The following is a 24,637-nucleotide window of genomic DNA, read 5'->3' as shown; positions in this document are numbered from 1 at the left end:
AGGTTGCTTGTTGAGTACTGTGTTGTTTAATACTCACCCCTTACTTCTACACTTGTAGGTTCTGAGCTCCGATCCGTGTGATTGCTCTACTTCTATTTCCAAGGCTTCTAAAGGACTTTGAGAGGTAGCTGCTTGTCATCCCTACGGACCCTCTTGTTTCTTATTTTATGTTTTTTGTTCTATTTCATAGATAAAGACATTGATACTTGTACCTATCTTTCAATTGTGTATTAATATTAGTGGTTTGTACACGTGACAATCATGTTTTGATTTATATTAGAATGACTAAGTTTTCGGCTCTTATGTTATTCTTGTTCTACTTTCCGCTTTTATTTTGTGTTGTTGGGTTTGAGGCTGACTTTTTTTGGTGGGAATAGATGAGTGCCATCACGTCCAATTTTGGGTCATGACATTGAAGAAGGAAAAAGAAAAAGAACTCGTGTGAGAAAGATCAAATATACCACTTAATTTTGCGAAAATATCAAATGTACCTACATAGATTTTATTTTTTTAATAAAAATTTTAAAAATGAAATTAATTTAAATTAAGTTTTTCACTTCCATTAGACGAAGATGGTATATTTGAGTCATTTGTGTAATAATAGGAGTATATGTGAGCCCCTTTTGTAATGACCGGTATTTTACTATATATTGCAAGATTGATAGGTGTATCATGCCCTTTTACCTTAATTATTTTGGGGTTGAGTCAAGTTTATCCTCTTTTAATTGAGTTTGGTACTTATTAGTTTAAATATTAAAACATAGTTTAAAAAAATGTGATTTTACTATTAGAAAAAATAATTATGTTCTTTTGATGGAAAAAAGTTATAAATATATGTCCTTTTATGAAATCTAACTTATGATGCAATTTAAATAGACAATATATAAAGGGAAAAAGGATAAATATATACTCCCGAACCGATGTAAAAGAAATGCAGATAACCTCCATCATACTTTTGGATATTGGTGCCCTTACCGTCCAAAAACTATAGCATATATACCCTTCACTCTAACGGAAAACTAAATAGGGACACGTGGCACAATCTTATCCGTCGATCCGATATTTAATAAATATCGGATCGGTGAATAAGATTACAACACGTGTATGTCCGTTAGTATAAAAGGGTATATATGCTCTAGTTTTTGGACGGCAGGAGCACCAATGTCCCAAAAGTATGACGAAGGGTATCTGCATACCATTTACGCTAGTTTGAGGGGTATATATGTCCTTTTTCCCATATATAAATAACAAATCATATGTACTAATCTCAAACCAAATCTTTTGTGAGAGAAAAACAAAACACAACACAATTCTTATCTTGTCTTCACACTTTATATTCTTTAAAATTTCCCCTTATTTTTTTGTGATATCAGATTCTATGTGTCTTCACATGTACAGTCAACTTATTTTCTACTATATAAATAGACCACTTATATTTATTTTTCTCTATCTTTACTCATCAATCAAAAGGTATGTAAAACTTTCTCTCGTATATATTTCTTTTCTCTTTGTTCTATTTTAGCTATTTCTTATATAAATTGATTGTGAACACAATAAATCAAATAGATTAACACTTGATTTTTTGTGTTTCTTTTGTAAATTTGTTTTATCAAATAGAAAGTTAGCAAAAAAAAAATGACAGATTCTGGGGAAGAACCTATTGAAGAATCATCAAATTCCCAAAGAGGATCAAAAAGGCATAGACAGTGCCACAAACACAGTATGGAACAAATCCAAAGACTTGAAGCGTAAGATAATTTTTTTTTTTTAAAAAGAACTTTATCCTTCATATATGTTCAATTTTTATTTTTATTTTGTTTAAAGAGATGATCTTATTTTTTTAAAATGCATGAGTGATAAATTTAAAATTCATTAGCGATAGAATAATTTATTTTTTGTATGTGTTTTTTGTGTATTAATTTATATTTAATTTTTATTGTTTTTCTGGTGTTGCTTTTTTCTTTTGCTCTCCATATGTCCATTCAAATTTAATAGAAGATATGTACTTTTGATTTCGCTTTTAATTTTTTTATTGAGTTGCTAAAATGGTTTTGAAATAGTTTATTTGGATGATTAATCTACCGTTTATATGCAACTTTATAAATGATCGGTTTGTTCTTTATTATTCATTACTAACTTTAGCATAAGTAGATGAGTTTATTTAATTTCAATTTCTTTCTCATTTTTGCACCAAAAAAATAAACAATCTCTTTCTCATGATGTTGATACCCCTTTTGAGGCTCGATAGATATAGATCTGCGTCTAAAAAACACTTTTAAGGGCCCAACTAATCCAGATCGCATAAAAAAATTCACTTTAAGGTTCGACTAGACTAGATTTGTATTGAAAAGTCCCACTTTAGGATGTTTAGTTCAGATTCACATTAGAAAGCCTCACTTTGAGGGATAAACCACTCCCTACGGAATGTGACAACTCTTGTCCCAAGACTCAACACGAGGCCTCTAGTTAAGTATTAAGGAGTACTTACTGCTCCTCAATCTTTGGAGAGTATTTGGTACTTGATCTAGGCTCGACTAATCAAAATTCAAGTGGGGAATTAAGTCCCATTTTAGGGTAAAATGTTCCTTAGCAAAGAGGTTTTAGTTCTAATGCTCAAACTTGAGACCCTGTTTATGATGGAGAAATACTGTCAATCCACCATGCTTTTTATGACATGGTTTTTTGTTTTTTACTTTTTCATTTTTAGGTTTATTTTTTTAAAAAATGATCAATAAAGTTTTTTTTCTTTTGAATTTTCAATGAAGATTCTTCAAGAACTGTCCGCTTCCAAATAAAAATCAACAAAACCAATTGGCTAGGGAAGCAGAGCTTGAACCTAAGCAGGTCAGGATTTGGTTTCAAAACAAAAGGACACAAATAAAGGTAATTCTTATTATTTAGTTCTTTTTCTATAAATTCTATCATACTTAATTGAAGGTATATTGTTGTTGTTTGTTGTTGTTGTTGATGTTGTTGTTGTTGTTGTTGTTATTAGTATTTCTTGCATTATCTTTTTCAAAAGAATGTGTTAATAAATACAACAATTTCTTCATCTTATTAATTAGGTTATTTACTTCCACTTTCATTTTTATTTTTCCCTCGTACAATCAATTCAATTATTGACGATTGAACTTTTTAATTTCAATATAATTTTCCTAAATCAGTCATTTGTTTTGCCTCGTTGAATTGATCAATATATTTGGAAGTATGTTCTTTGCCTCACTAATATATGAATTTTACTAAAGAAGTTTCTTTTCATTAAAGTTATTTTTATCATCCGGCCTCCAAGTTGATTGAGTTGTTGCTCAATAAAACCAATGATAGAATCATGTTAAATTATTCAAAGTACATAAACTCCCAAGCAAGTTCCATAACTTGCCAAGGATTTTGAGAATTTAAAGTCAAAGAAAATTTGGTTTTGCAACTAAGAACTAATGATTTTCCTTTTCTATATTATTTGATGAATGAAGGAAATCTTGCAATATTAAATGAATGGATTGAACTAAGTCCAGGCTAGTCAAAATAATTTGTATAAACAAATGAGCCAATTAATAAATTATTTGTGTTGGGCTTAAAATAGACCACAACCCAATTTTCCAACTCTAACCAATTTTTTTTTTTTATAGTTTTTTCTCGTTATTTGTGCAATTACCATACAAAGTAATTTTTTTTATCACAACTAAATTTATCATGTCCAGGCTGAGAGTATGGTCTTTGACGAGGAATTTCATAGTTATTGAGGATTCTCAAGAAGAGGAGGATAATTAACTTATATCTAGGAGACCAGATGGGTAGGATCTAAGGCATAGTATGTGGATGGGTATAAGTTGTAGTACTTAGGAGTTGCGAGGAATAGGAATAAGTAGGCATCTTAGTATATTCCAATCACAAATTAGAAGCACAAAAAGGAGCAATCACTATAGAACAACATCTGATGTCTCAACTAACAAAAAGGAACAGAAAATCACAAGGATTATTAGATTGAAAATGAGGATCTTACTTGGTAGTTTTATGGGTTTATTGCAATGGTATCAACTCCTTCCAGTTCAATCTGTACAAATCATGAAATTACTTAGTAAAATCAACAATTTTCGGTGAGTTCAAGGTTTATAAGTTATGGATCCAGGCCTTACCTTGAGATACGTTTGTGACAATTGATGTCGAGTTGACAAAGTCGTCATTGAGTAGACACTCATCATATGGAGGTGCAATCTTACTTTCACAAATTCTTGAACAAAGAGAGGGACACAGACATTGTACTGGGGAAGTTGGAGCACTCATAGAGCATTGCAATTTGGGTATTATATGTGTAATAAAGTTGAGGCTTTAGATAGGAGGTTATGAAGGTCACATATTAGGGTAGGAGGTTAGTTAGATTGTTGAGTTGTCTCACTTATTCTTCTACACTAATAGTCGTACTATTAGTTTAGTTATTAGCTATGGGATTTTACGCTTCTATTATTGTTTTGTCTTATTATGGCAATTGTTTAGGATGATTTGATAGGTTATCTACAGTATTTTGGTAGGACTTTTTCTATTTTCGTCATTCTTTCTCTATAATGCATTGTTCTTTATTTTCCTTGAGACGAGGGTCTATCGGAAACAACCTTTGTACCTCTGTGGTAGTTGTAGAATATGTGTACACTTTATCCTCTCATGCCCCACTTTTATTGGTTTACACTAGGTATGTTGTTGTTGACTATATACATTTTAAGAAGTTTTTTTATGAATTAATTTGAGCTGAATATTTAGTTTATATCAACCATCTTTTAATCATGCTATACCTTGATTTGTGCCCAAATTTACCCGCATGAAAATATGCCTAGCAAAACCCGTTCAAATTAGGTAGATTAAATTTTCATGGACTAATTTTTTCACCTATCTAAACATTCTTCAAAATATATATTTCGTATGAGGAAGAAAGTGTATGTTGTTCAAAATCAGAGCGGGAATTTAAAATTTTAAGCAAAGGTCGAAGGAGAAAATAATTTTCACGGATTTTTTTTAAAAAGGCTTAATTTGGTCCTTCAATTATTATAAAATTCTCATTTTGATAATAGTAATATCTTGCTCAGTACCTAAATCTACAGTTAATTGGAATGTGCACTTTTGATCCCTTTGTTTGTGAATGTTCACAAATTTAACATAATGATTAATTGTACAATTACTTAATTATCTATGTGTTATGGTAAATTTGTATTGTTACTCCATGTTTGATTATAATATAATTATAAAAGTAGTTTATACAACATACGTCATACATAAAAGTACTCGAAACACACATTTTGATTAGTTAAAAGTTAAATATGATTCGTCAAATATCACAAGGATCAAAATCATAATATACCTATATTTTAGAGGTGGAAAATGCTATTTTTCCAAAAAACTACTATTTTCTTTCTCTTTCTACATTTTATTAACTCATAATATCTTATTTTTATGTGATTCTTTTTTGTTTTATATATTTCATTAGACTCAAAATGAGAGATCCGTTAACAATGCTCTTAGAAGAGAAAATGAAAGATTTCTTTGTGAGAATAACGCAATGAAAGAGGCAATGAAGAAAATTATGTGCCCAAAGTGTGATGGACCACTCATTGGAAAAGAAGAAAGGACCCGTGTATTGAAAATGGAAAATCAAAGGTTGAGAGAACAGGTAAACCTTATACTTATATATACTATTTATTTTAGCTTATTTATTTTTGCTATTAATTAATTTATTTATCTTAAAAAGAATTACTTAGATATAACAAAAGACCAGGCATATTCGTGGTTTGAACTCGATGGATCAATCCGTTCTTTAAGGCATTTAGCACATAACTCAATGTTGTACTTTGAATTTTGAAATGAAGGGGTCAGATTTACGATATTTTTTGAAGTTTTAGTCAATTTTTATATATATATATATATATATATATGTCTTTATTCCACCTTTAAGATATCTATTGAGGTGGATGCAGATTATAGGCACAGGGTTCAATTTGAATCCCATAATTTTTACACAGAGCATAGATCATGAAAAAAAAATCACTAGTTTTAAAAAAAAATGTTATATCTGGATCCATAATTTTATAAATACAATGAATTAAGCTTTAGATGCCTGCTACAAATGCTTGTGACATCTACCCCTTACATGATGTTAATTTGAATTTGTGGACGTCCTAATGTGGGTACTGAAAACTAGGTGAAAATCCCCCCCCCCCCCCCTCCCCAAGGAAAAAGTGTTAAATACCTAAAAAGGCTTAACTCGTTAAGTTTACATTTTGGATTCATTTCTGCCCCGTGCTTATGAGTTGCGAGTTGCACCCGCCCTTGACAAGAAAGACCAAGTTGAATGAAAAGAATTTAATTTATATACACTTATAAAAACTTAATTATATACTCTTATCGTTTTAGGTTCTCAAATCATGTTTATTATAAATAATTACCTATTATTATAAGTAAAATTAACTTAACAATTTTTTTGCAGTATGAAAGAGTATTAAAACTCATCTCAAGTGTTCCTGGAAGGCCTTCTGTGATGGTTTCAAATTTGGCACCATCAAAATCAACTCTTGGACATCCTCCTCCTTTTCGTCAGGAAAATAATACTAATAATAATGTTCAAGCACATTCAATAAATATTAATAATATCCCAATAATGTCTCCATCACGACAAGAACATTACAAATTTCATCATGATAATAGGCAAAAAACAACAATGTTTGAGATTGTTGTTGCTTCTATGAATGAAATGGTTGAACTTTGGAAAAGGAATGATCCAATTTGGGTGGAATCATCAAGTGAAGGGAGGTGTTCTATTCATCGTGAGAGTTATGAAAGAACATTTCCAAATCCAAATCGACCTTATTACCAATCACCAGCTACTCAAATTGAATCATCAAAGGATTCTGAAGTTGTGTCAATGACTGCAATTGAGTTAATCCATAATTTTCTTGATCCAGTAAGTTTCTTGAACTCTTTCATGTTATAATTGTTCAGCTCACATGTGATATTACCTGCTTTGGCCCGAAAATGATGTATGGCTTTAGAACGTGTCAGTACTAGGATTTAAGGCTTATATATATATATATATATATATATATTCATTGCTCATATATGCTTATTATATTAAAGATTGTGCGTGTGCTAGTCACTTTTTGGATAGATTTTTGAAAAGTAGCTAGTGTTTGAGAATTCGTTGAAAACTTACTACTTTTGATATGGAAACATACCATGTTAATATCGATCATGGATTTCAAACTTGAGCATGTGAAAGATCAAATATATTTTAATTTTTTTTTGAAATCTAACACATTGTCATGAATTCCAAAATTGGCTATTTTTCAATAGGCTGATACGATTTTAATTTTTAATTTTATCCCATACAATATTCATTAGGATGAGTTTAGATGGAGTGACGGACATGGACAAATGAGTACTTATTTTGAGAAATAGTTATTATTGTCATTGTTTTATAATTAATCATATACTTAAAAGTTATTGATTTGTATATGCAGGTCAAATGGATGAACTTGTTTCCCACTATAGTCACAAAAGCGAGGATTATTGAAGTTCTTGATTCTGGGACTTGGGGAGGCTCTATACAATTGGTAAGATACTGATACATCTTTTAGATCTTCTTCCGTAGAGAATAAATAAATATTATAATTATTTCATAAAAATAATCTAATTTTTTCTTGGTTCTTGAATACAGATGTATGAAAAGTTGCATATTTTATCCCCTCTAGTGGAAGCTAGAGATTTTTTCTTCATACGTTGTTGTAGACAATTTGATCCAACAACATGGATTATGATGGATGTATCCTATGATCTTTTCAATGAGATTCAAAGTGGTGTACATTCTTATTCTTGGAAGTTTCCTTCTGGTTGTGCAATTCAAGATATGGGTAATGGCCAAAGTAAGGTATGAATCATTTCCTCTCTCTATATCACTATTTATATAAAAGGAAAACTATGTGCACTAAGCTCCCTCTACACACGAAGTCCAACTTACTAGGGTCTATTATATGTATTTTTATCTTGCACTTGTGATTGTTTCCACAACTCAAACGTGTAACATCTATATCACTATTTATATGGAACTTATTTCCCGAAGAGTATGCTACAAGACGTAAATATTTACCGGCACCTATGTCATGATGTCTATTGTTCTTAATATGATATAAGAATCAAACTATCTTTATTCTCAGATAATCCAATTTTGGATCCTCATGTTATGTTGCTAATTCATGCTCCAAATGATCAGCGTGGGGACGTGCATCATGGATTGTTTTAAGTGTCCCCATATTAGTTTAGAAAATGATCTTTTTGTCCGTGTATAGCCTTGGAAAATCCCCAACAAACTTATAAGTTATATTTTAGGATTGAGTTAGATTCAATAGCCATTTTTTTAACATGTTATTGGAGTTGTCAGACCTATCACTATTTATGTAACAATGTGGAACTCCGACCCATACTATGTTGTTCATGTCCTAAATGTTTGAATCTAAACGAGTGAGGATGAATATTTGTCTCCTCATATGGTCCTAATCAGTCTTTGCCTTATAACATCCACTGCTAAGAAAACACGAATTTTCAACATAACTTCCTAATTATTTACCAACGAGCTAATTATTTTGATTCTGTTTTCTGGATTACTTTTACTCTTGCAGGTTACTTGGGTGGAACATGTTCAAGTATATGAAAAAAATCAAGTACATCATATCTTTAGAGACTTGTTGTGTGATCGTCAAACATACGGAGCTAAAAGATGGATTGTTACACTTCAAAGGATGTCTGAGAGATATAATTTTGCTATGGGTGCAATATGCCCTACTAGGCATGATTTTAAAGGAGGTTCAATTTTATATTCCTTTTTTTTTATTTACTACTTTTTCAGATTTTAATTTATAAGGTAATTAGATAAGGATATATTGCAAATCTTTCATCACTTCAAGGCGGTTTTCATTAAAAATATAATTTAAAAAAAAATAAAACCATCTTTAAAGGTATGTTTCACAAGATATATATATTAAAAAAAAACTACATATTCGAGTAGAGATTTTTTTTTCTTTTCTAAAATGGCCTGGAACAAGATCCATTCTTTTATTTTCAGGGAAAGTCATTTTTCTTTACAATTTTCTCAATTTTTAATTGAAACGTGTCATTTTCAAAGTTTTCTTTTTTTTCCTTTAGGGGGTGTGTTTGGTATGATTTGACTTTTTTCACAAAAATAGTCTTATTTTGATGTTTATTGACTTGCCAGAAAATAACTTTTAGGGAAAATGGTCGTATTTCTCATTGTTTAGGAAAAGTCATTTTCCTTCACAATCTCAACTTTGAACATTATATTGACGCTTTAACGACACTCGGACATCACTATCACCTTTAACATGTAAAGATCTCATCATACTTTCTGGTCCGTAAATATTTTTATCAATCTTCAATAGAAGTTTTTTTTTTTCTGGAAAATATATTCACTCTCCAACCAAATACTGATGAAAATAAAAATAGAATTCCTAAAACAAATTATTTTTCAGAAAAACAAAAAACACGCACTTACCTTTTTTTTCCTTATTAGTATTGTGAATTTGGCTTTCTTAATATTTTATCTTTCGATTTTAGTATAACATGTTGGCTCCAATTATATCATACTATTTGTTTTACATATATGAATTTTGATATACTTTATTTGAATGAGGATCTATCAAAAACAACATTTCTACATTCTCAGGGTAGGGATACCCTTCTCAGACCCACTTGTGGAATTACACATGATATATATGTTGTTGTAATACTTATATTTTATTTTTATTTTTATTTTCAATGTTTAATTATCTAGAAGGGCTGAAAAATACAATACAAATATCTCAAAGGATGGTGAAGAGCTTTTTTGAAATCCTAAGCATGACAGATAACTTAGATTTTCCAACTTCATCACGGCTCAACCGCGGAGATAGGATTTCAATAAGGAAAAATGAAGAAATTGTCCAACCAAAAGGCTTTATTGCCACTGCTGCTACTTCTTTGTGGCTTCCTCTTTCATTCCAAGATGTCTTCAATTTCTTCAAAGATGACAAGACAAGAAGTCAAGTATGTATTCAAACCTCTTTATAATAATGACAATTGTTCAGATAATTTGTTTAGTTGTTACAGCGAAATATTATTATTGAGAATATAAAAATATTGCATGATATTGATATCGGTTCCAAATAAAACTTTGATGTTATATTCAATTGGCCAAAGATATTTCAAAAACCGCCTACCTATCTCCAAGAGGTAAAGGTAAGGTTTGTGCGTATTCTACCCTCTCTAGACCTCACATTGTGGGATTACGCATGATATGTTATTGTTATAGTATATTATAGGTGAAATATTGTTATAGGGAATGATTGTAATAATAATAATAATAATAATAATAATAATAATAATAATAATAATAATAATAATAATAATAAGGTATGATTGTATATATCTTTGCATTGGATATTCAATTTTTAATGCAATGAGCCAAACATCTGAGAAAAAAATAAATTACACTTTTAATCCCTGTATGACTTATTAACCAAAGGACCCCTAAAAATACTCATATAGAAATTGACTTTTTTCAATCCCTGTATAAATTTTAATGTGAAACTCTCAAATATTTCAACAAATATCATAATTTTAAAATAAAAAAATAGAATGAGTTCAATGTTAAGAATTTTTTAAACCATTAAGTTGTAGTCTTGAATTTGATTAATTTGCTAATATTGTGTTCCCATGTTATATTATCTACATGTTTGCTTGCCTTGGCGTTAATTGTACACATTATTTTAAACAATGCTCATCTCACAAACTTAATTTTAACAACTAAATTATGATATTGTTTATCGTTTGATTTTTTTTCCAGTGGGATATTTTGACCAGTGGAAATAATGTGATTGAGTTAGCTCAAGTACTAACAGGAGCTCTTCCAGGAAACAGTATTACAATCATTCAGGTATTTTTCATATTTATTACTTATAGTTTGCTATTTTATGCTTAAATTATCCAGTAATAATGACATTTTTCAAGAATCAAATAATATTATTTATGATTGGATTCTTCTTTTTTCATATGTAGAAATACCAAAGTTTCTAACTTGTATCTTTTCATCCTTTAGGTCTTTTAATCTTTGATTATTGAATCAAAAGACATTTTCTATGGTCCAGTTTCACTTTTGACTTTTAGTCAGTTAACAATAAAAACACACACAAAAACAAAGACTATCTTTTGTCACATTTAATTTATATACAGTGATAATTTGAAAATCTTCTTCACATTATCTCTTTTAGTACTTCCACTAATATTTTTTAATTGTTGTAATGTATATGTAGCCTTGTATGCAAAAGGAAATGTTAGTGCTCCAAGAGACAAGCATTGATAGTATGGGAGCATTTTTAGTCTATGCACCCATAGAGTTACCAACGGTCACTTCAATTGTCAATGGAGGTGATGCAACAAAAGTTCCCATTTTGCCCTCAGGTATCATCATAAGTCCTGACGGTCGCCTCTCCTCGGATAGGGATAGTACTACAAATGCAGAAAATGGTTCAATTTTGACAGTGACTTTTCAAATATTGATTAGTGGTCATAATAATCCAACCTCCCAGAAGCAACAAATGGAGGTAGTGGCTTCTGTTCATTGCCTTTTGAGCAGCATAATTTTAAAAATCAAAGCAACATTGGGTTGCTCTGATTTATGATTGTTTAATTTCATGTTGTTTGTTTGTTTGTTTTGAAAATTTTAAAACTTAGACAATTGATGGTTTCGAAGGATGATGCATTCCCTTCTTTGTGACTTTTGAAAATCTCAAGACTATGAGATATGTGTTGTTGCAATTATCATTTATAATGATACACTTATTTGAGACTTCTCATTTGTTTGATTTTTTCCATTTTTATTATGTTTGGTTTTCTCTGTTCATTGTTTTTGTTCTTTTTCATGTTACAATATCATGCCTTCCTGATTTTGCTAGTTTAATCTAGTGGAGTAGTATATAAATAGTATCCATGTTTAGGTGGAATAGTCTATAAATAGTATTCATGTGTGGATGGAATTATATGTTGTGAACACGGATAGCCCATACACTAGCCAAATTGTTGGGTCTAGGGCTAAATCACAAAGAGGCTCAAGAATTAGACTGCCCAACAATATATTTACTTGGGGTCTAGGTTGAGCATCCACTTGTCTTGCGTACACACTCCTTACTTGCTTGCTTACTTTATTTCTTTCTTGGCTACAACTCAAATGGCCACCTCTTTTTTAGGTGGTGATCAATGGAAGGATCTAGTGGAGGATATGTACTATTCTACTCTAGAATGTTCCTCCATCTACATAATTTTAGAACTATCCCTTCTAGAATATTGCTACACTTTTCTCGGAACAATCATTCTAGATATAACCTTTCATTTCTTTACAACTTTGAATATTCTAGATACTTCTCTGGCATGTCATAGATATTAACTAAGTTGGTAATGAATTCTTAACACTTTCTTGAGTCTAAGTTTCTCATCCTCCATTCTTAGTTACTTGTTATTTCAGTAGTTTCCTAATTCAATTGTTTAAGTGTTGGTGTTGTAATTTGGTTATGAGTGATTATACAGTACTGAAGTGTTTGTGTTGAGAATTCTAGTTTGTTACATTATATATACGTAAAAAATTAATGACGTGATCAGTTTCCTCCGCGCTTTTAATGCTATACATTTTTTTAGTTTTTTTCAAAGAATATTTAACTTGTAGCCCGCGTTGACATACTTCAGACAAACCTCTGTCTCCTCCTCCTCCATTTCTCTTCTACCAACTCCATTTGTAGTTGTTCATTTTCCATGTTTGGTTATAGTAGGCACACTAGTATTTGTTTTTTGGCACATTAGCGTCAACCTGTGTCCTTAGAATGAAAAAGGCAACAAGAAATCTGCTACTTGGTTTCCTTTTTTGTAGCGGCGAGTGATTTGGACTCCAGCCCTCTTCTTGTAGTTAATGATTTTGTCCACAAACTGGTAAAGCTTCAGGTAGAAAGGATCGTCCTTTGTCACCATGTTGGTTGTGCATTGAGTCCACACCATTTCACTCCAAACTCTACTGCAATAGCTTCGTTTAGTGATATTTCTACTGCTACATTAAATCACCTTGACTATCTCTAACAATTCCATATATACAATCTTTGCCCATATTTTTGTGAGAAACTCCCATCGATGTTCACTTTGATTGTGCCATAAGGACCCTTGTTCCACCAAACTTATTTCCATCTCTTACAGTTCTAAGCCTTTCTACTATATTGCAAGGATATATATGTCCATTTTGTAATGGGCCGGACTGATTGGACTATTCTAAGTCAGAATAGCCCTGATATTCTAAATATACTCATTAGCGTCATTTATTAACTCAAACTCATTTTGATCAGTTTAATTCAGCCCATCTAAAAGTTTGGCCGATCAAATTGATACATGAGAAACATTAGTAAGAGTTGGGCGGGTTGGACTACCCATTGTTTAGCCCATTTTGACTCGATTTGTTTCAGCTCAATTAGTAACATTTGGGCGGATTAATAACCAACTTATTTTTTTAAATCAACACGTTTTATTTTGACCCCACCAAATTCGACTCAACACACTCATTTGACACCCCTAAACACATGCCCTATTTATCATACATGAATTTAAATCCATGCTTAAGGAGAAAAAAGTCGTTGGATATTTATTGGCGTTTTATATATGCAGTAAATTGTTTCTTTATACATGCATGTATAATATATTAGGAATTTTGCATTGTATTAAGTTATCTCACTAACCATCTCTAGCTAGCTATCTTGGACATATGTTGATCCTCTGGATATTTTTAATACTCATTCGATGACAATTATACGAGAGAATTAAATTTATATGTCGCAAGATGATATGAATATAAAAATAAGTGTTATATTCTTCGTATTTGTTGTATGTTACTCTGGCAGGTTAATCTGATATATAATAAATTTTGTAACGCAGTTTGGTAGTGAAATGTAATGATCAAACTCTCTAACTTTAGCGATACCTGAATTGCAGGGTCATTTTCATATGTGTACAATGTTAAACGTGGAGGTTAAATTTAGGATAGCGGAAGATCTAATTGTATCTTCAACGGATCTTCAAGTAAAGCAACCCTCTCAAATTTTCCTACCCGATAGATATCTTGTTCAATGTTATGATGCTCGATTGAGAAAGATGATTACGACTAGAACTTTCAGATATCCTTGTTCAGACCCTTGTGCCTGAAGCATTAAGTGTGAGTGTGGTTAGTTTAATTATGTCCTGCATTAGTTACCAAACTAGTTTTTCCTTCATGTAGTAAAATTTTGGTATGTTTTTCAGGCCTGTGCATCTGCTGAGGAATTATGCAGCAGTTGCCACAGTTGACTAAACTTGAATGTCACAGATACTTACTATTCTGATAACCATCTTATCCGGATGAACTATTTTTGTATACTATGAACCAAAATTAGCTAGGCAGTCAGCTGTACAATTAGCTTCTCTATAACAATGTCTGATTTGGAAACTGTCAATGTCCACATGACTTTAGCCTTGTCAGTTATCATGTTAGTGATAATCAAGAAGTATGTTTTGTTAAAGAATGACAAAAGTCCCACATCGGTGGTTAATGAGATGGGTGGACTCCTTATAAGACTTGAGCAGGTCATAAGTCCCACATCGGTGGTTAATGAGATGGATGGACTCCTTATAAGGCTTGAGCAATCCTCCTCCCTTTGAGCTAGCTTTTGGGGTGTGAGTTAGGCCTAATACCTAATTTAACATGGTATCAGAGCAGGGCCTGTCTCACCCGATGTTGGGGCCCCCAAAATCAAAATTGCCCACGCACCAGTGCTAAGCACTGGGTGTGAGGTGGGGTGTTAAAGAATGACAAAATCCCCACATCGGTGGTTAATGAGATGGGTGGACTCCTTATAAGGCTTGAACAATCCTCCTCCCTTTGAGCTAGCTTTTGGGGTGTGAGTTGGGCCTAAGACCTAATTTAACATGTTTCAGTGTCCACATTAAAATATGGTTCTGGACGCTCTATAGTATCCCTATCAAACAAGCTACACTTTCTACCATATTTGTGCAGATGCCAAAGTAAGAATTGAAGACCATATTCATATTACGATAATGGTCTGTGAGAATGCCACCTCAAGCTGCATCACCTTAGCGCCGAAGTAACCCATGCCATACTCTCAGGAAAAGCTCAAATGACTTTGAGCAAGAGGGTACCTGTACCTGAAACCGACACAGGTGAGTAGGTAGAGAATACCTAGGGGCACGCGACAGCTCTCTCTAAGGAACTCAGCAATATAGCCTAGTAACTTTGAGAGAAAGGGTGCTTCCTCAGAAATTAGGGGGTCGCAGTGACCAGGCCTGAGCGACTGTTTTGGTTTATTCCACTTGATATTAAGAATTGAATTGGCTGTGCAACTTTAGCACATAATTCCTTCCAGTTACTTCTTCAGTTCAAGCAAGGAAATTGAGTGTTAAGGATCAATAGTGTCATCTGCGTAGCATAGATGAGAGATGTTTGGTCCCTTCTTGTGTGTCTGAAAAGGGATGAAATTTTGGCTTAGACGACCACTTGCACTACAATAAAAGAGACATGTAGTGGCAATAGATTTTGCATACTTTCTTTTCTACAACTCAAATGGTCACCTCTATTTATAGGTGGTGATCGATGGAAGGACTAGCGGAGGATATGTACTATTCTACTCTAGCATGTTCCTCCAACTACATAATTCTAGAACTATCCCTTCTAGAATATTTCTACAATTTTTTCTAAGGAACAATCATTCTAGATATATCCTTTCATTTCTTTACAACTTTGAATATTCTAGATACTTCTCTGGCATGTCATAGATATTAACTAAGTTGGTGATGAATTCTTAACACTTTCTAGAGTCTAAGCTTCTCATCCTCCGTTCTTATCTCTATTCTTAGTTACTTGTTTTTTCAGTAGTTTCCATTGTAATTCAATAATGTAAGTGTTGGTGTTGTTATTTGGTTATGAGTGATTATACAGTAGTTGAGTATTTGTGTTGAGAATTCTAGTTTGTTACATTATACATAAAAAATTAATGACGTGGTCAGTTTCCCCCACACTTTTAATGTTATACATTTTTTTAGTTTTTTTCAAAAAATATTTAACTTGTAGCTCCGTGTTGACATACTTCAGACAAACCTCTGTCTCCTCCTTCCCCATTTCTCTTCTTCCAACTCACTGTCTCTATGATTTGTAGTTGTTGTTCATTCTCCATGTTTGGTTATAGTAGGCACACTAGTATTTGTTTTTTGGCACATTATTGTCTACCTGCGTCCTTAGAATAAAAAAGGCAACAAGAAAATCTGCTACTTGGTTTCCTTCTCTGTAGCGGTGAGTGATTTTGATTCTAGCCCTCTTCTTGTATTTAATGATTTTGTCCACAATCTGGTTAAGATTCAGGTAGAAAGTGTCGTCCTTTGTCACCATGTTGGTTGTGCATTGAGTCAAGTTTTAAGTATTTTCATTGAGACAACACCATTTCACTCCAACCTATGCTGCAATAGCGTCATTTAGCGATATTGCTACTGCTACATTGAACTGAAATAGAGAAAACCATGACTAAATCACCTTGACTACTCTAATAATTCCACATATACTATCTTTGCCCATATTTTTGTGAGAAACTCCCATCAGTGTGCACTTTGATTGTGCCATAAGGAGCCTTGTTCCACCAAACTTATTTCCATCTCTTACAGTTCTAAGCCTTTCCACCATATTACAAGGATATGTCCATTTTGTAATGGGCCGGACTGATTGGACTATTCTAAGTCAGAACAACCCTGATATTCTGAATATACTAATTAACATTATATATTTATTAACTCAACTCATTTTGATCAGTCTAATTCAACCCATCTAAAAGTTTGGCTGATATATAGATCAAATTGATACATGAGAAACATTAGTAAATGTTGGGCGGGTTGGACTACCCATTGTTTAGCCCATTTTGACTCGATTTGTTTCAGCCCAATTAGTAACATTTGGGCGGATTATTAACTATCTCATTTATTAACTCAACACGTTTGATTTTGACCCCTCCAAATTCGACTCAACATTCTCATTTGACACCCCTAAACACATGCCCTATTTATCATAGATGAATTTAAATCCATGTTTAAGGAGAAAAAAGTGGTTGGATATTTATTGGCGTTTTATATATGCAGTAAATTGTTTTTTCATACATGCAGGTACAATATATTAGGAAAGTTGCATTGTATTGAGTTATCTCATTAACTATCTTGGACATATGTTGAGGCCCCGGATATAGGATCATTTGAGACTTAGTTAAATGGAAGAAATAATTATAAAATAGAAGGTATGACATAATGCTTACACTAGGTAACTCATATGTTCTTCTTGCCATGTTTGCTATTAGTTGTATATTTGATGTAATAAACTGAACCCCGATTATTATGTAGATTTAGTTGTATGCTGATTGGTGTTGGCAAATGTAGAAGTTACCCTTGTTAGAAAGGAAGAATCTTGAGGTTAGTTTAGACTTGTCTTAACTAACATTGTTTCTTACGAAAGTCATGCCCATAAGGTAATTTGATTAAATATTTTTGAATGATAATATGCGTCGTGTAAATATGGTGACAAAAATCAGTATGAATATAGTAGTATTAAATTACTCGTTATATGGAACTTGAAAGCTGTTATGAGGTTATCTTTTCCTAACTATAGAGATTTTTCACTGTTAACAGAGAGGCCAATCAAGTAATGGATGTGCTTGCAAAGAAGATTACAGAATTAGCATACCCTGCCTATATCTCCATTTATCTTAATTTGCTGCAATCCTCCAAAGGAGACTATAATTTGGATAAAAGGCAGCTTCCAAATCTAAGGATCAGATACAATAAGTCCAACTTTTTGGTAAGATGATTATTTTTTTTGTAAATCTCTATACGAGCTACCGAGTATTTGATGGTAACTCTATTTTTTTTTACATGTTATCAATTTGTGAAAGAAGTGTTCTTTTAATCTTTCAAAGCATGTTTCTAGAAAATTATTAATGAAAGTATGTAAGTTTGAAGTTTTCTCTATACTTGTTATGAAATGTGCAAATATTTGATTTTCTTGTACTTCTAAAGTAAAAAAAGCTATTTATTTGTTTAATCCACCTCCATGGGACCCGGGGGGTGTGGAACTTTGGCCTAACTAGCTAATAAAGTTGTTGTCATTTGGTCAGGAGGTCTCAAGTCGTGGAAACAACCTCTTGCACGAATACAAGATAAGTGTTATATTCTGATGTTTTGATGAATTAACAATCTATGGGATCTGGTAGAGGGATCCCTCAAGTGATAGTCATCCGGGACAAGTCAATGGAGTGTAGTTGTAAACCCGCCACACCTGTTGTGGTTGGTGGGAAGGCAGCAGAGGTGTAGGGCACTCAACCAATGGCATACTACTAGGTTGTTTTTATCCATCTTATATTGGTCACCTTGACAATAAATAATCAAGTTTTTTCAATCAAGTATATCTAAAAACAAAAGTCATTCTCTCAACAAGAACCATCCTCACAAGCAGCAAGGGACCTGATCGAGTGATCTGAAAAAGTCTTAAGATGTTATTTGAGTATTAGTATCTTGTGCATATATATTGTAAGATCTATTCCTACGTTATAAAGGAACATAGATCATTTCAGTTGTAATCGTAGTGAAGTCGAGTACATGGCAAGAGTTAGTCGAAATTTGTTTGATTGAACTCTATGTTAACTAGAGGTCGTTGATATTGTGGGCAATAGGGCTATTGTTCTGAGTCTTGTAATAGAGGTGTTACAAGGTGTAGGATTAAGAGTTTAATCTTTTGTGATTACTGGAGTCTGTATTCACATGTTGCTTGAAGTTAGTGGAGTTGATTGAGAAATCCTGTGACAGGTCGTGGTTTTTTCCTTCCTTGAACAAGGAGGTTTCCACGTAAACTTCAGTGTTCCTTTACTTTAAGGATTTATTGTTCTTCCTGTTATTAGTATAGTCAAGGGACCTGGTCTCTTGACTCGTGGTGGACTCATATAATCTATAAGTAAGGCTGCGAACAATCTTGAAGAGGTATATATTCATCAGTCCCTGAGATTTCTCAAAAATCTCTGTGAATTAATATTAACTAATTGTAAGCAGCTTTAAGAGGTCTCCAGCTCTGTGCATCAGTTCCCTTAAATATCAGACTCTACAGGTGTGCTCTAGTTTAGAAAATTTTCCCGAAATATTCGGAAGCATGGAACTGGAGTCGGATATTCACATGCTAGACAGTATGATGAGGGATCTAAATTCAATACATATTTCATTTCCACGTTTGTTGTGTCAGAATGTCTCGTCATTGCAGCATGACATCTCTGCTTCAGATTCCTTGTCACTACGAGCGTTTACAGTTGAGCATGGTGGGAATGGATAAGAGTGTATCAATCAATTTGCCTTAAAATTGGTATGTACCTGATATCCTTGTTTAGACCCTTGTGCCTGAAGCATTAAGTGTGAATGTGCTTAGTTTAATTATGTGCTGCATTACTTACCTAACTGGTTTTTCCTTCATGAAGTAAAATTTTGGTATATTTTTCAGGCCTTTGCATTTCCTGAGGAATTATGCGACAGTTGCAACAGTTAACTAAACTTGAATGTCACAGATACTTACTATACTGATAGCCATTTTATCCGGAAGAACCTACTCTCGTATACTATGAACCAAAATTAACAATGCAGTCAGCTGTTCAATTAGATTCTCTATAACAATGTCTAATTTGGAAACTGTCTCTGTCCACATGACTTTAGCCTTGTCAATTATCATGTTAGTGGTAATCAAGAAGTATATTTCAGTGTCCACATTAAAATTTGGTTCTGGACACACTATTGTATCCCTTTCAAACGAGCTAGACTTTCTATCATATTTGTGCTGATGCCAAAGTAATTAGAATGGAAGATCATATTCATATTACCATTATGGTACGAGAGAATTCCACCACAAGCTGCTTCACCAGGCACTGAAGTAACCCAGGCCATACTCTCAGGAAAAGCTCGAACGACTTTGAGTAAGAGGGTACCTGTACCTGAAACCGACACAGGTGAGTAGGTATAGAATACCTAGGGGCCGAGACAACTCTCTCTAGGGAACTCAGCAATATAGCCTAGTAACTTTGAGAGAAGGGGTGCTTCCTCACAAAGCTAAATATAATATAGCGGCAATTATATTATTGCAGCAAAATCCTCTTTTGTTGTAGTGCACTGTCTGTCATTCTGTTCAGTAGTTCTGTCCCTTTAACAAAAAAGAATAGATTCTAAAGAAAGTGACTGCTATAATTAATGTGATTGAAGTGTCGTATCGTAACCATGTTAAAAAATAAAAGCTTGAAGATTTAATTCAAATTGTAATAAAATGGTAAGCCTACAAAGGGTTACGAGTAATCATACAATTAAAGGGTTACTAATTCTGCCTTAATTAGGCACAACATGAATGGTAATCATATGAAGGGTTACGAGAAGCAGTACAAAGGGTTGCTAGTATTGTCATAACGAGGCACAAAAGATTTGGTGGTCATATAAAGGGCTACAAGTAACCTTTTGCCACAATTGGGCATAAGAAAAGTCCAGTCGACCAAAACAACTTAAAAGAAAGAACTAATGAACTAAATTATAAGTTTTGGTGATTTTTTTTTCGAGAAAAGGCCCAAAATAGTCCCTCATCTTTGGGTTAAAATTCAAAGTCATCCTTTAGTTTTCACATGGAGCACTAATAGTCCCTCATGTTTGCAATATTGGTGCACTTTTGGTCCTTCTCCAAAATTTTCCTTTTTTTTAACATTGATTTTATCCACATAAAAAGCAGTATTAACCACAATGATAGCTCAAAGCCCAAATACATGGCAAAACACGAGTCAAAAATAGCACACACAAAAGGTGGGCCTCACCCCACCACAAATAAAAATCATTTGTCCTCAAATGCAAATAAAAGTAGCCCAAAAGTAGATGTAAGTAAGATAGAGAGGAAGGTAGAGAAAGGTCCTGTCTACACAGTCTCTCTATCTGTCGGGGCATCAGTACCCGGAGTAGTCTCAGATGGAATAGCAGTACCAAATCCACTAGGAGCTGATGTGGACGTCTCAACCGGCATTGTCTGAGTTGCCGACCGCACAACCATCTCCATAAGATTTGGCAAATCTCTGAATATACTATCATTTTGGCTTCTGCTCACTCCATAATCGTGCAATGCTATCTGCTCCTCATTGGTCTCTGTCTTTGATTCTACATGTGCTGCATCATCCCTCTGCACATCTCTGGTAGTAGCCGAAGGAATCCCCGAAGTCTCAGTAGCATCCCTATCATCTGCTTCCTGCATCAGTGTAGTGATGTTGGTAGCCTTTAAATAGGCTATATCCTTCTTCAACACTACTATTTCGGCTTTTAATGCTGAAACCTTGGGTGTCTCCCCCTGTCTGCTCTCACAAGCAGTGACTCTGGCAGTCAGATCATCAACAGTGGTCCTAAGGGAGGCCAGTGCAGTCAAGATGACAATGTCAATCATCCCTGGGATGGATCTCTCCAATCGCGTTGCCCTCACATCCGCTGAATAAGCCAGTTGCCCCATCCTCAGGATCATGGCACGAGTGATCCTGGTGGGCGGGGAGGATGAGGATGTACCAGGAGTCTATGAAGGAGAAAAATGAGCGGGTATACCTGAAGGCTCCGAAGCTAGAGTAGACGAGGATGCCTCTACTGGTAATGAGTCAATATCGACCTCTGGAGAAGTATCTGCTGGAGTTGCTCTCCTCATATCAACCTCCACTCGTGTGAACTCGGCCTCTATACGCCGAATATTGGTGGAGGATAATGGGGTGACCTCTATATCACTAGTAGGATCCCGGGGTACTCCGACACGCCGACATAGCTCGGTGATCAGAACAGGGAAAGGCAGGGACGTCTACGTCTGTTTGGCTCTCATAGCCATTTCATGTGAAACTAGCAGTCCCAAGTTGATCAGCCTCCTAGCCATGATAGACCCAAGGCAAGCCGTTTTAGGATGATGGAGAATGGATTCGTTCTGGGATGGCATGATAGTGCTGCTGATGAAACCAAACCAGTACCGGGTGGCAATGTTCATATCCCTCTTCTCAATCGGAGCTCCTGCCTCCATCCACCTTGGGGTAGTGTTAGTGATCATCGGAGCTAACCAACTCTTCAAATCATTTAGGGATGGAACAATAGGCAAACCCTGGTATGGCAATACAGAGAGTAGTGGTCGACCCAATACATTATTAATATGATCGCTGTGACACTCCACCTCCTTGCCTCTAACCATAACCGAGTTCACCGATTGGAACTCTCTAGCCTTTTTCTTATTCTTTGGGACCAACTCTCCATAAGCTAAGTAGAATTCCCGGATCCATGAAGGAATGTAGGGGTCCCGTGGCCTAGTGAACTGGTCCAATTCATGATATCTGAGTGTGTCAAACACCTCAGCATGCTTACCTTCCAAGGCCTCTACAGATAGTAACTTTTCTTCTAGAATGGTTCGTAAACCATCGCCTTTTAATCTGTTCGGCAAACTGGGTGGAGGTGGAGCTACGGGGAATGTGGGGCCACTGAAAGTGGTGTTGAAGTTGGCACTGATTCAGTAGTCGGGAGAGTTGCAGCTGATGTAACTCTGATTAATGTTGATTGAGGTTTATCTCTGAGCCTATTATACCGGTGAATCAAGGGTTGTTCATCTTCCGGCTTAGAAAATTTTAGTTAAACATTTGTGCCCTTCCTAGCTATGTGTTTTTTTTGTTTGCCTTTATCTCCCGATGGGAGATCTTGCTTTCTTTTCTGTGAGGTAGGTGATCCTCCTTCATTGATTGTAATTCCTTTGGCCTTTTTCTGAGGTGGTGTGTTTAAGTTTGTGCATACCATATATGCAAAAGTTTGTGATTAGTCAGAAGAACAATCACACTAAAACACAGAGAATTCTGAAGCAGAAAGGTTCCCCGATCAGTTGGTGAATCGCCACATCTCTTTGACAAGCTAGGTCGAAATCGCCGAAGAGATTAGCTTGAAATATAGGCAAATTAGCGATGAAAAAGTCTATTTGGCGAGGTGCCGACTACTTTCAGCAATGACGAAGTTGTCCGCCAAAAGATACAGTGAAAGAGGGTAAATGGGGCATGCAAAGGGCGGTTTGAAGTCCTATTGGCGAGTCACCGACAACCTTTGGCGACCACAGATGTGTCCGCCGAAAGTTACAGATCTCTCAGTACTATGGACATGAGTGAATGGCGATCTAAGACCAGTAGGCAAACTGCCGAATTGTTTGGCTAGCGCGACCCAGCTCGCCGAATGATTTAGCGTGCCTATTTTTCAACCAACTTCTTATAATCGACCTTACAATCCCTGGAATCAAAATCAAAGCATGCATACACGAAATTCACACAAGACTCACTTTTCCCATCACTCCGGAATACTTAAACATCTTTCGGTCCTACCAAATTTGGCCATTTAACTACGATCACCCTTTAGAATGTCGTCACCCATTCCTTCATTGAGAAATTTTCGTTATTTAACACAAATGTGGGCTATCTAGGTGTTACCCAACCAATATAATGACAGTCAAGCAGCACCCACTGCAATCTCAATTAAATTAAAACACAAACAACAATGCATCAAATTATTAAAATATTTAGGCAACTAAGTTCGAATTACACATAACATATCAACCTATTTCTATCAGAGAGGCACAACACATGTCATCCTGATGCTACAATTGCAAATGAGTGTAAAAACTTTAAAGATAAATTCGGGGTTTTATGGACTAACCTTTAATGTCGATCAAATTGCTTATTGAAACACTAGGCAGCAAAGAGATGCAATCCCAAGCACTAATTACCAACTAAAATACTAATGGAAAGGTAAAAATCTAAGAAAAAGTACATTTGGTGTGATTTTGAGGAGTTTGAAACGAGGGAAAGTGTGAGATTCAAAAAATTGACCTTTTACCTTTATATAACCGTTCAGTTCTCGATCATTCGGAGACGTTAGTCTTAACACTAATCAACTCGGCGATCAACTTGGTGACGCACTGAACGCATACTTACCTCGTCGAGTTTTACAGGACATCCCTTATTTTGGGGTCCCAACGGCGGATTAAGTCGGAATCGCCGATAGGTTTGGCGATTCGCCCACTGGATCCTTGGCTCACCAACTTGCACTTTTCAATCCCTTTCTCACTTTAACCTACAAAATCAGCACACCATTATTCGAACAGAATAATTAAAAGAAGTAAAACCTTGGGTTGCCTCTCAAGATGCGCCTTATTTTACGTCGTGGCACGATGCAAGTTCTGTCTCACTCTTCGTTATTGGGGTTAGCCCTAGTGTCACTAGGTGACCCCAATTTGTCATTTGGGTGGAGATGAGGCACTGCAAAACTCAAGAATGACCTGATTAGCTGGATTGATCTAGAGTGAGGTCCAATCATTTGATTCAACACTTCAATATTCTCATTCATTTCTTCCAACACCCGATCTTGATCGGTTATCTTTTGGAGAATGATTTGAAGTGTGTCCTCGACACGATTTTTCTCCCTATTTCTAAACTTCCTCCACTCATGA

General features: G+C 34.4%; 2 protein-coding genes across 5 annotated transcripts in view; one reads left to right on the top strand and one right to left on the bottom strand.

The window, feature by feature from the left end:
* Positions 1-24,637, bottom strand: part of LOC125812740 (photosystem II reaction center W protein, chloroplastic-like) — a 428,451-nt gene that overhangs the window by 137,944 nt on the left and 265,870 nt on the right. The window contains exon 1 of one of the 4 annotated variants that reach the window (XM_049492221.1): positions 1,755-1,769. The exons of the other annotated variants lie outside the window; for them this stretch is intronic. The gene's annotated coding sequence lies outside the window, so the exon portion shown is untranslated. Of the gene's footprint in view, positions 1-1,754; positions 1,770-24,637 lie in introns of those variants that run through there. 4 annotated transcript variants of the gene reach the window in all.
* On the top strand, positions 1,636-11,708 carry LOC125812473 (homeobox-leucine zipper protein ROC8-like). Its single transcript, XM_049491959.1, has 10 exons — positions 1,636-1,748; positions 2,766-2,883; positions 5,474-5,656; positions 6,470-6,943; positions 7,500-7,592; positions 7,697-7,906; positions 8,655-8,838; positions 9,809-10,074; positions 10,874-10,963; positions 11,340-11,708. The coding sequence occupies exons 1-10, from the start codon at positions 1,636-1,638 to the stop codon at positions 11,706-11,708; spliced, it is 2,100 nt and encodes a 699-aa protein (XP_049347916.1).

The sequence above is a fragment of the Solanum verrucosum genome, unplaced genomic scaffold, assembly GCF_900185275.1.
Source record: "Solanum verrucosum unplaced genomic scaffold, falcon-dt-bn FXZP01000235.1, whole genome shotgun sequence".
Lineage (NCBI taxonomy): Eukaryota > Viridiplantae > Streptophyta > Magnoliopsida > Solanales > Solanaceae > Solanum > Solanum verrucosum.
This window is presented reverse-complemented; position numbering and strand designations above follow the sequence as displayed.